We start from the raw sequence: 12,776 nt of genomic DNA, 5'->3' as shown, positions 1-12,776 counted from the left end.
CAGTGAAAGAATGTTTTTTTCAATGAAGGAGGAGGGAAAAAAAAATCTCATCTGAGATGTTTTCACAGCAGCTTCACAAAGGACCGAAGCTTTTAACCTCCACAGCGCTGGTGGTTCAGAGACAGGAAGAGGACAAGGCATCCCTGCACTGAGGATTTCTAAAGGATCCAGCTGCCTGCATGCCCGAGGACATAGTTCCTTACATGTAAGTTAGCTCAGTAAAGCTAAATTGGATTTTTTTTTATAGAGAAACTTCAACTTTAATGATCAACACAGCCTACCACTATGCCGAACATACCGATTTTAATATATAAACAGGGTGGGTTGCATGATAAATCTAATCACTTCTGTGTTCGAAAGCTTTTTTTTAAAAAAAGATTTGAAAAGCCAAAGCTCATAATGTTTTTATAGCTTTTATTGAAGCTATAAATCACATTTTTTATAAAAAGCTGCTGAGGCAGGCCATAGACAGTGCAAATTTCATTCCTGCAACCATAGTTTGCAGGAAGGAAATGAGCACGATTCCACATCAACACAGACGGTGCTGACAGGGGAATCCCTCCTACCGAGCATTTGTCTTCTTCCGGCGGGGTGCGGGCGAGGGAAGGAGGGATTCCCCTGTCAGCACTGTCTGTGTTGATGGGAAATTGTGCTCATTTATTTCCTGCAAACCTGCCGAGATTCAAACCTTCTATGGCTGGCCTTAAAAGCAGGTGCAATTGTTAGAAAAAAATGTATGGACAGCATTCATCTCAGTTATTGCATTCTCTGTATATTTTTTTAGCTTTATTAAAAACATTTAAAATATTAAAATATATCCACCTTTTTATAAACAGTTTTAGCAAGTAATTAGGGACACTTTGGGGGTTATTTACTAAAGGAAAATCCACTTTGCACTGCAAGTGCACTTCAAAGTGCACTAAAAGTGCACTTGGAAGTAAAGTTTCTGTAGATCCGAGGGGGACATGTAAGGAAAATAAACAACAGCATTTTAGCTTGCACATGATTGGGTGATAAAATCAGCAGAGCTTCCACTCATTTCAGATCTACCCCTTAGATTTAGAGAGTGACTGCACTTTCAAGTCCACTTGCAGTGCAACGTTGATTTGCCTTTAGTAAATAAACCCCTTTATCTTAAAGTGTCACTAGTATTTTTAGTCCAAATGACCCTTGTGGAAGAAGATCAAGAATAACCTCTCATTACCAGTGCCCCAAAATCTTCATCATCTGACACTTCTGCGTCGGAATGCTGTAGTGCCACCAGCCGACCACTACATCACTACAGGAAACAATAGTGGTGGAGCAATTGGCAGGTGAAAACAGTGGGCAAGCAATCTTACATACCCATGAGTGTCCCAGATGCAGAAGAGTCTTGATCAAGACATGATTTATTGAGACACACCTTTTTTCACATAAACATGTTGTAAATGCTAAAAACGGAAAAGGGGGGGGGGGTGCAAATTATTTTATAGTATTTTATTAGTTAAACAAGATGGCTATTGCTCTATGAAGATTCCATGGACCTGCAAAAAATAAAAAATACCATGCAGATATTACCAATACTCTTGTCACCTACTGGAGATCTTGCTCTGAGGTCCAATTTAGGGAGTATTGCCATTTAGGTCCACCAGCCCACCATATCATATATTTGTACTGGCCCAGGGTTCATATGCCCCTTGCCCCCTGGCTCAGCCCCCCCCTGACTATGGTGCACTAGTGTGCCCCTTTCCCTTTAGCTGGTATTCATTGATCTGAGGATACTTTTTGTTTTTACATATTTGTAATGCAAAAAAGGTCATTTCAGATGTACCCACTGTAGACTTCTTGCCGTGGCTCTCATGCAGAAAGCCTGATGTATGGACCAGTATAGCTCCAAAGCCATTTTCACATTTCAGCTTTGTTTCTATCAATTCAACAAAAAACTAATCATACAACAGTCATACATTACTTTTAGGGATAACAAACTAGGCTTTCTTGTATTGATATATCTTTTTTTACAAGAGTTATTGAATAGGGACAAAAGAAGTAAAAATAGAAAAATTCATTTTTTTCCAATTTAAACAGTAAGAATGTTACTATAGATATAAAGTTAACATTTTAATGTCATCTGTCCTGTTGTGTTTCTGGTACAAAGCTTTGTAAAGTCAGTTATATATGAAATTTAGGCATCTTTTTAAAATTCCAGGTTCCAGGTTTTTTGTCAAAGCTTAAAGTATTACTAAACCCGGTAATATGAAAATAGTTCAGCTTATAAATCTTCTTTAAATACTGCCACTATATCTTTTTGGCTGATCTGTATACCATGGTCATGTGATAAACTGCATGTTAACCCCTGCCATTGTCATTAGTACAGTGACAGTGCATTTTTTTTTGTTGTAAAGCAGAAGCATTATAGCAATAGCAATATATTCAAAAAGTACAAAGACCATTTATCATAGTGTTCAGAGTCCATAGTGCACTGGCTGTCATTAGTACAGTGAACCCTGATTAGGGATGGGATGCTGGACTTTGCAGTTTGCTTGTTGCTTTATTTTATAGAATAAGCCTATAAGCATCATTGGGATAGGATGGGTGGCACAATAGTGGCAACACAAGATGTTTAATATTGGGCAACTCTTGTTTTTATCAGAACTTCAGTACCTATTTCATAGTAAGCTACACAACACTATTTTTTTTTATTTATTCCACTTGATAATATATTTGTTTTTTTCTTTCTTTTAGCACGTGCACAATAATCATATTTTATGTGTGCTTAAATTGTAATATTTTGTGATTTTTGTAATGCCTCTTTTTTTCCTAAAAACTGTGTTTGAGGATTGCGCCCCTATTACTTTTATGTACAACACAGAACTTCTATAGTACATAAAAGTAATAGGGGGTGCAATTCTCAAACACAGTTTTTACATATTTTCCCCATCCAGGTGAGGGGGCACTTGGGATTGCAGCGCACTAATATACAAAAAAGAGGTAGATATGTTTGAGCGCCGGTATTTAAATTTGTTTTCTCTTTTTTTCCTAGCTGTTTGTGAAGGCAACTTTACATGCAAGAAGAATGAGGTCTGTGTCAGGCCCAACGAGTGTCGTTGTCGTCATGGATACTTTGGTGCCAATTGTGAAACAAGTAGGTATTGCTTTTTAATCATATTTCTAATTGAATGTGTCACATAGGTCTGGTTTACAATGTGTGTTCTAACAGAAAACGAATTATAGAAATTTTGGTTCATTGTGTATCCTTTTTCATATTTGTATTTGTAATTGTAGGGATGTATATGTCATTTTTAATACTAATTATCTTAGTATACATTGCTCAGTGCACAAATGTAACAAAATGACATCTTTACTTATTTTTATTATTATATAACTATAGCGTTGATTTACTAAAAGCAAATATACTGTGTACTTTGCAAGTTCAGTCGCTTCAGTGCTTAAAGTGGTGTTTCCACCCAAAAAAAAAAAAATTGGCTTAAAATGTATAAAAAAAAAAAAATAATTGGAAAAAAATAATTTACTCACCTGTAAATGCCTGTTGCTAGGGGGTCCCTCATAGTCTGCCTTCTTCATTGCCCGGGCTGGTGACATCACTTCCCCTCAGCGCCACACAGTCACCTGGGACCTGTCACGTGTCCCAGATGACTGCGGCATTTCACGTCGCGCGGCGCCGCATGCGCAGTGGGTACCCGGCTGTGAAGTCACAGCCGGTTGCCCACACTAAGAATGCCGGCACCGAGAGCGAAGCGGGGAACGAGGGGGGGGCTTCGTTCCCCCGCATCGCTGGACCCTGGGACAGGTAAGTGTCCGATTATTAAAAGTCAGCAGCTGCAGTATTTGTAGCTGCTGACTTTTAAATATTTTTTTTTAGGGGGCACCCCAATTTAAAGAGGAAGTAAACCCTGATGGATTTTACTTCCTCTTTTTTCCCCTGCAGAGTAAAAATATAATGGGCATCACATGCTAGCCCATTATGTTGCACTTACCTGTAAACAAAGCCTGTGATGTCACTGAGGTCCCCGCTGGTGGCTGCATCTTCACTCCTCTTCCTCTTCACCCCTCTTCTTTCCAGGGCCATGGACTCTGGCTCTGTGACTGGCCAGAGTACTGTGACATGACTCCCGCACATGTGTGTGGGAACCGACGCTCACGGCATGAGCCCTAAAGAAATTTAGTGCGCATGTGCCAATGATATCGGCAAAAGCGTATATGGTAAATATCTCCTAAACCGTGCAGATTTAGGAGCTATTTCTAGTACCTACATGTATGCCTATAATAAGGTAAAAGTGGTGTGTAAGGGTTTACAACCACTTTAATAAATGAAGGAGAGCTCTGCTGACTTTCATCATCCAATCATGTGCAAGCAAAAAATGCATTTGATTGGGTATCCTTTGTAAAGCACTGCACAGATTGTTAGCGCTCTATAAATCCTATAGAATACTAATATAATAATATGAATAATAATATTTGCATGGGTATTCTTTGTAAAGTGAAGCTTTACCTCCTCTACCAAGCTTTGGAGAAACTGTACTTGTAGAGTGCCATGTCTATTTGTATTTAGTAAATCTACCCGATTGCATATCTGTAGATAAAACATAAGACTCAGTTCACAATCCTTTAAAGCATATCTTAATCCAGAATAAAAAAATGCATAATATTGCAGCTCTCCAATTCTTAAAATAGAACTAAATGTAAAAAATAAAAAAAATTCTGAACAGGCAGGCTTTTATTGCAGAAAAGACATGTAATGTCTCTACTGCAATAAAGTATGCTCATCTGCTTATTTGCAGTCCTCTGTGGAATGTACACTGAGCTGCACATGCACCCCCTATTACATTGCCACTTATACACAACCAGTGCCAGTGCCTGGTTACAGCAAGTGCCAGTGTTGCTGATCATACTAAGTGCCAGTGTTGCTGATCATACTAAGTGCCAGTGTTGAAGATCACAGTAAGCACTAGTTTTTACAGTTTGCTGATCACAGCCAGTGCCAATGTTTCCAGTTTGCTGATCACAGCCAGTGCCAATGTTTCCAGTTTGCCAACCATAGCTAGTGCCAATCCTTCCACTTTTCCACGTTTAGGATCACAGTCATTGGCAGTGTTTCGTTTTCTGATCTCTAGGTCTCTTACTAATGATCAGGAATCGGGAGGCCCAGTTCCTGATTTCATGAACGCTGTGATAACCTCTACTTTGCTTTCACAGTCATTAGCCCCCCTGTTGTTCTCTCCCCATCAAAAAAGCCCAACTTGTCCTGAAAAAGAGTATAATTCATCTGAATAGTACTTGAGACAATGAGGGTTATTTACAAAAGGCAAATCCACTTTGCACTGCAAGTGCACTTTCAAGTGCAGTCTCTCTAAATCTAAGGGGTAGATCTGAGATGAGTGGAAGCTCTGCTGATTTTATCATCCAAGCATGCACAAGCTAAAATGTTGTTTTTTCATGTCCCCCTCAGATCTACAGCGACTTTACTTTCAAGTGCACTTGGAGTGCAAAGTGGATTTTCCTTTAGTAAATAACCCCCAATATGTACAGTTTTACTAGCACGTGTCAAAGTTGTAAAGTTGTCTTCAGGCGTTAAGATTTATGTTATTTTATTTATCCAAGCAGACAGGACACCCCCCAAAATATTACTGTGTATGCAGCAAAGATAGGAGGCATGAAACACATTACTATTGACCATCCTGCCCCCCATAACCTGGCCTTCACATAAAAATTGGCTTCCATTGCTACCCTCCCTCACTATGAAATTTGTTTTATGTATTAGACTGCACAGTGTGGGGACGGTGTTTGGATTCTAAGAATATACAGCCAGTGTTTCTAGTTTAGCCAGTATATATATAAAACCAATGCAGTGCTCTATGGGACCAGCGTGAAAAAACTTTGCAGATAATATGCCAAGTAAAGTTAATTTATTAAATGCACACTTAAAATAGTTTAAAAACAACTGTCAAATAGAAATGGCATAATAAGAATAAAAACAATATAAAAACTTTTTGGCATTGTTGATGTATTATGAAAAAAAGTCTGCACGATACCACCATAAGTCCGGATGATGAGGGGTTAACATCAACAGGTAACTTCTCAATCCTGGGATGGATAACCTGATGTTCAGGGGGAGTCACCAGCCAGTGTCCAATCCTACCAGCCAGATCACAGCCAGTGTCCATCTTTCCAGCCAGATCACAGCCAGTGTCCATCTTTCCAGCCAGATCATAGCCAGTGTCCATCTTTCCAGCCAGATCATAGCCAGTGTCAGGGGAGTAACTATAGGGGGTGCAGCAGTCACGACCGCAACTGGGCCCTGTGATGCAGGGGGCCCATGCAGCCCCCTCTACATATGGCCAGTAGCAGCATAGGCAGCTAGGGGTACCAGTGCACCATGCACACGTGTGGCTGGAGGTGGAGGGTGACTAGCAGAGCTCCATGCTCAACTATCGCACTGCCTGCTCTTTAGTTGTGCATTCCCCGCATGACCTGTGTCCTCGACCGGCTCCTCAGAGTACCCCTCTCCTGCTCCATGCATTGCCGCTCAGTCCGATGTCTGTTCTCCCCATCCAGAGTCCCGCCCCCCCCTCTGAGTATGGCCCACACTGCACTGCATACTTCTCCTGGGTAAACAAACTTTAAGCACACAGATGCAGTGCAGCCCTATGAAAGTCCCCCGGAGGACACTGCAGGCTTGTCTGCCAGCCCCCCTCCTCCCCCGTCATACACAAATGACGAAAGGTCTTTCTGGGAGATATGCTGATCGCCCCTCCAGCACACTGGATGGAGCCCAGGCCAACATGGATGAGTGCGTGACCTGCAGCTTGGTCATGGTGAGTGAGAGGACCCCATCCCTCACACACTATTACATACCCCCTCCATCTCCCCCTGAGGACAGGGACCCCTTCTCACGTGGGAAAAGGGACCCCCACCTCCCCTGGGGACAGGGACCCCTTCTCACCTGGGGGCAGTAACTTCATCTGCCCTGGAGAAAAGGACCTCATCTCTTCTGGGGACGGGGACCCCATCCTGCTTAGGGACAGTCCCCCAATGGGGCACCTAAAAATGTAAAAAAAAAAGAAAAAATACTGATACCAGTGGTGGAACTACAGGGCTCACAAAGGTCATACCTGTGACCACACCCTGGAGTTCCACCGCTGGACTCGGAGGGAAGGGCCCTGGCTGGGGTTTAGGGGGGCCCTTTATGGTTTCTTGCATTGGGGCCCTGAAGGTTCAAGTTATGCCACTGGCCAGTGTCCATCTTTCCTGTTTGCAGATCACAGCAAGTGTGGGTGCGTCCAGTTAGGTGATCACTGTAAGTGCCAGTGTTGCTGTTTGTAGTCAGTGCCAGTGTTTCTAAAGTTGGATTAAGGATTACACACCTTTGAACTGCTTTATTTTGGCCACTTTTTTTTTTCTTCCATGATCTTTTTTTGTGGTTGTATTTGTCATATCATGCAGAGACACTGTTTAACAAACATTGATTTTGATACTGTGTTTGATTTTTGTAATACCCAAATCATAATGTCAGGTACATAATTAATCCAAACATTGAAAAAATCCCACATATGTGGTATCCCCATACTCGGGATGAGTAGCAGAATGTGTTTTAGGGTGAGAAATACTTTATGAAATTGACTACTTTGTGTAAAAGAGAGAAATTCTCTTCATCATCCAAAAACTCATGGCAAAAAATGAAATCTTTAAAAGACTCACCATAGCCTGAAAGTGCTCCTTGGATTTTGAGCCCCTATGTGGGTAGGCAGAGAGAATGACACACATACTCATCCCCATACTCAAGAAATGCAAGAGTGCATTTTAGGGTGTAGTTGTAAGTATGCCCATGCTGTGTTTGAGAAATATTTTATTAAAATGGTAACTTTGTGTAAGAAAAGCTCACATTTAATTTACTTTCTTCAATTTCAAAGCAAAAGTTGCAAAAATGCTACTATAGCTTTTACTAAATACCTTGGGTGTCTAATTTCCAAAAACGGGTAATTTGGGAGTTGTTTATACTTTCCCTGCATTTTAGGACCTAAAGAAATGTAATATTGTAGGTTGCCAGAATATGAGTGTTAATGAATCTCAAATATATATACCGTAGCTTATAGGCTATGATTTTCACACAGATATATGCACTCATTTGGGTTTTTTACTAAATAAATGTAGAAGAGTACATTGTAGCTTTTTATTTACAAAGTAAGATTATTTATTTGATATGTTAAGTGAAACAGGTTTTTCAAAAGATATTTTTTTTCATTTATATATATATAAAAAAAATAAAAAAATAAAAAAAAAGTAAAACTGTGGTTATTAACCACTTCAATACTGGGCACTTAAACACCTTCCTGCCCAGACCAATTTTGAGCTTTCAACGCTGTAGCACTTTGAATGACAATTGCGCGGTCATGCTACACTGTACCCAAATGACATTTTTATCATTTTTTTCCCACAAATAGAGCTTTCTTTTGGTGGTATTTGATCACCTCTACGGTTTTTATTTTTTGCGCTATAAATAAAGAAATACCGAAAATTTTGAAAAAAAAAAATGTTTTTTTTGTTTCAGTTTCAAAACTTTGTAAATAAGTACGTTTTCTCCTTCACTGATGGGCACTGATGGGGCTACACTGATGGGCACTGATAAGGTGGCACTGATGGGCACCAATGATGTGGCACCAATGAAGTGGCACTGATGAGGTGGCATTGATGGACACTGATATGTGGCACTGATGGGCGACACGGATGGGCGAGACGGATGGACACTGATAGGTGGCACAAATTGGCACTGATAGCTGGCACGGATTGGCATGGATGGGCGGCACAGATGGGCATGGATAGGCCGCACAGATGGGCATGGATAGGCGGCACAGATTGGCACGGGAGGGCACTGATAGGCGGCACAGGTGGGCACTGATAGGCGGCACAGGTGGGCACTCATAGGCGGCACAGGTGGGCACTCATAGGCAGCACAGGTGGGCACTCATAGGCGGCATTGGTGTTATACTGTACTAATGGATGCCAATCAGTGCCAAACAATAATGCATGCCAAACAGTGATGCCCATTGTGGGCACTGATTGGCATCCATTATGGGCACTGATTGGCATCCATTGTGCTGACTGGCATCCCTGGTGGTCTAGGGAGGATTACCTTTTGCTGGGCATCCCTGGTGGTCTGGTGGCGTCCCTGGTGGTCCAGTGTGGGCATCCTCGGGGGGGCTGTGCTGATAATCGATCAGCACAGACCCCCCCTGTCAGAGGAGCAGCCGATTGGCTATCCTCTACTCACGTCTGACAGACGCGAGTGAGGAAAAGCCGATCACCGGCTCTTCCTATTTACACTGTGGTCAGCCGTGATTGGACACGGCTGATCACGTGGTAAAGAGTCTTCGTCGGAGACTCTTTACCGAGATCGTAGTTGCCGGGTGTCAGACTGACACCCCGCAACAACGATCGCCGCGATGCGTGCCCCCGGGGGCGCGCAGCGGCTCATAATCCTGATCACGTCATATGACGTCTGATCAGGATTATGAAACCACTTTGCCACCGTCCATTGCCTATAGGGCGGGCGGCAAGTGGTTAAAGTGTATGTTAATCCTGACCTTGTAAAACAACCCATTCAGTTCAAAATAGAAATGAGAGACATTTGTGTATACATATAAAAAAATGAAATTCAAATTTTCCCCCTTTTTAAATAAGTGATTACATTTCTCTTTGTTCTCAGCTACATAAGAGATAAGGGAGGAGAAACACATGGAACTTCCCAGTAAAAGGCTGTGCAGGGAGGGCATGTCAGGATAAGCCTTATCATTAGAAGAGAGCAGGCTGAGTTCCCAGCATAGCTTGAAAACTGAAAACAGTGTGTTCTCTTTCCTAGTGTGGTCAGTTTTTAATAGGAAAGCAGAGGAACTGACAGGAATATCAGGTATTTTACACAAAGAAAGCAATGAAAAGAGAATTGAATACTTTTCCATACAATTGCATGGTACAGTACAGCATATAAGGAATATGAAATGTTGGGTTTAAATATTCTTTAAATACCACCAGGAGAAAGCTTTTTTCTGTATCAAAAAGAATTATCTAAAATGTATTTGTGTATGGTGTTTCATGACCAAGTAATTGTCAGTCAAAGTATCACAGCTCTGAAAACTGAAAAGTGGCCTGGAAAGGAAGGGAGCGTAACATTCTAGTATTGAGGTGGTTTAACAGGTCAAATTATAGAATAAAATGTATATTTTTTATTTACACAAAAACAACTTAAAAAAAAAAAAACTAGTTAAAACATGAAAGCCTAGTTTGACTCCAGAAAAATTAATACTATGTACTTTTTTTGCTATTTCAAGTAATGACACGGTTATTCCCAAAACAGGCCCATAGTAGAAATATTAAAATCCTCTGGTTCAAACAGAGAATACGGGTATGAGGCTACTTTTACACTGGGGCGTTGGGGGCGTCGGCGGTAAAGTGCCGCTACTTTTAGCGCCAATTTGCTGTAGTTTTCGCAGCCCTTTTTGGGCGCTAGCGGGGCGATTGTAACCCATGCTAACGGCCGAAAACATGCTAAAAGCACTCACAAAGCACTGCTGCAAATTGATTTCAATAGGCAGAGGTGCTGTAGGAGTGGTGTATACAGGAGATGGTCAGAGACTGGGGACATGGTACAGGAGATGGTCAGAGACTGGGGACATGGTACAGGAGATGGTCAGAGAATGGGGACATGGTACAGGAGATGGTCAGAGACTAGGGACATGGTACAAGAGATGGTCAGAGACTGGGGACATAATACAGGAGATGTTCATAGACTGCAGACATGGTACAGGAGATGTTCAGAGACTGCAGACATGGTACAGGAGATGGTCAGAGACTGCGGACATGGTACAGGAGATGGTCAGAGACTGGGGACATGGTACAGAAGATGGTCAGAGACTGGGGACATGGTACAGGAGGTGGTCAGGGACTACAGACATGGTACAGGAGATCAATGCAGCCTCACTAGTGCCCATCATATGCAGCCTGCCAGTGCCCAGCAACTCTACCAGTGCCCATGATTTGCAGCCTGCCTGTGCCTCACCAGTGCCCAGCAGCCTACCAGTGCCCATCATGCAGCCTGCCTGTGCCTCACCAGTGCCCAGCAGCCTACCAGTGCCTCACCAGGTGCTCCACAATGACACCCATGCAACGGGTGGCACCAGGGGTGGGGCTCCGCCCAGCAAGCCCCTCCCCATTTTCTGCACCATTATCGGCATGATTTCTCTTTCGGGAAAATTGCCGAAAAGGCCATTTTTGGCCGATATGTTTCGGTGGTCGAAATTTCGGTGCATCCCTACTAATTATATAAAGCATCCCCTAGCTACGGAGTAAGGTGTGTCCTCCCTGTACACCTGGATAGCAGGGGCGCCAGGGGATGCTGCATACAGAGGAACCAATCCCCTCCTTTTCTCCTCCTGCAGCTGCTAAAAGCCTGCTTCTCCTTTTGGCTGCAGAAGGAAAATGGATGGGATTGGTTGCTCTAAATGCCATTTCCCCTCCTATCCAACCTGTGCTCTCTCTTGGTCCCCACTGTGCTTTCTCCCAGCCCCCCTTTGCTCTCTCCTGGCCTCCCTTGTTCTCCGCAGCTTTGCTGGATCCCTCCCTCCCCTCTTCCGCTGGCTGCTACTGGGGAATGTGTCAGGATATAGAGCGGGGAAGGGGCCGCTTGCTTGTCTGAATGAACAGATTCAGTGATCAGTACCGATCACTGATTCATTCATAACTGAAGTATAGTAAACGGCGTTACTATGCTTCAATTTGTGAATGAATGGGAAGCTCTGTACAGCTGAGGCCCTCAATCTCCATTCTCTGTCTCAAAGGTCTGTTTGGACTCCTGATATTTCACCGCCCCCCCCCCCCCAAGGGGACTCCTAAAATTAAAAAAAAAAATGAATAAAAAATAATATTGTAAAAAAAATAGTAAAGATAAAATAATGGAAAAAAAAATTACTAACACCAGTGGCAGAACTACCAGGGTCCCAAAGGACGCACTTGTGACCAGGCCCTGGCATTCCGCCAACAGGATCGAAGGGAAGGGCCCTAGCTGGGAGTCCAGGGGGCCCTTCACAATTTCTTGCACTGGGGCCCTGAATGTTCCAGTTACTCCACTGCAGACAATGCATGTGTAACACATTCATTACTACAAGCGCTGCATGCATGCAGAACAGTAAAAATTCAGCAGTACTGTATTATTATTATTACACAGGATTCCTATATCGCCAACAGTTTTCTCAGCGCTTTACAGCATAAGGGCAGACAGTACAATTACACTACAATCTGTTTGTAGGTCATTGTTGCAAAGTATTAATGCCAAAAACTGCCAGGCAGCTAGCATTTTTATTGGTAAAGAGTGTCACAAGTGAGGAGTGTCAGCCTTCATAGTAATCATAACATCTACTCTTATTAGTACTACTAGTACTCCTATTTTTTAACACATTTGGATTGTTCACTTAACTTTACAAATGTAATATGAAACATGAATTAATGACCATATTATAGCATCCAGTATTTCACCTTACATTATTGATTAGTTTTACATTCAGTTAAATAGGCTGCACTGCAGGAATTGGTTCCCTACTATCTTTCTACTGCTGTAAATTCACTACAACTCTCTCTTGACTGTTGGTCCTCTTTGTCTCCACCACCTCTCCACATATACTGTATACTGTACATTTTGTCATGCTTTTCTTAGTCACTCTATTACTTTCAACTCATTAAACTAAAGTATATCTATGCTCTGCAGATCTCCTGATTCTGTTGGCATGAACAGC

At 42.3% G+C, this 12,776-nt stretch overlaps 1 protein-coding gene across 1 annotated transcript in view; it reads left to right on the top strand.

Annotated features, from left to right (window-relative positions):
* SCARF2 (scavenger receptor class F member 2) overlaps positions 1–12,776 on the top strand; it is a 319,293-nt gene that overhangs the window by 151,297 nt on the left and 155,220 nt on the right. Inside the window, exon 3 of the mRNA XM_077461426.1 lies at positions 3,020–3,121. Within this exon, the coding sequence (XP_077317552.1) occupies positions 3,020–3,121 (102 nt within the window). The remainder of the gene's footprint in view (positions 1–3,019; positions 3,122–12,776) is intronic.

Source organism: Lithobates pipiens, unplaced genomic scaffold, assembly GCF_037356315.1.
Source record: "Lithobates pipiens isolate NorthernLeopardFrog02 unplaced genomic scaffold, aLitPip1_a1.2 Scaffold_3, whole genome shotgun sequence".
Classification (NCBI taxonomy): domain Eukaryota; kingdom Metazoa; phylum Chordata; class Amphibia; order Anura; family Ranidae; genus Lithobates; species Lithobates pipiens.
Note: the sequence above shows the minus strand (reverse complement) of the source record. Positions and strands in the feature narration are given on the sequence as shown.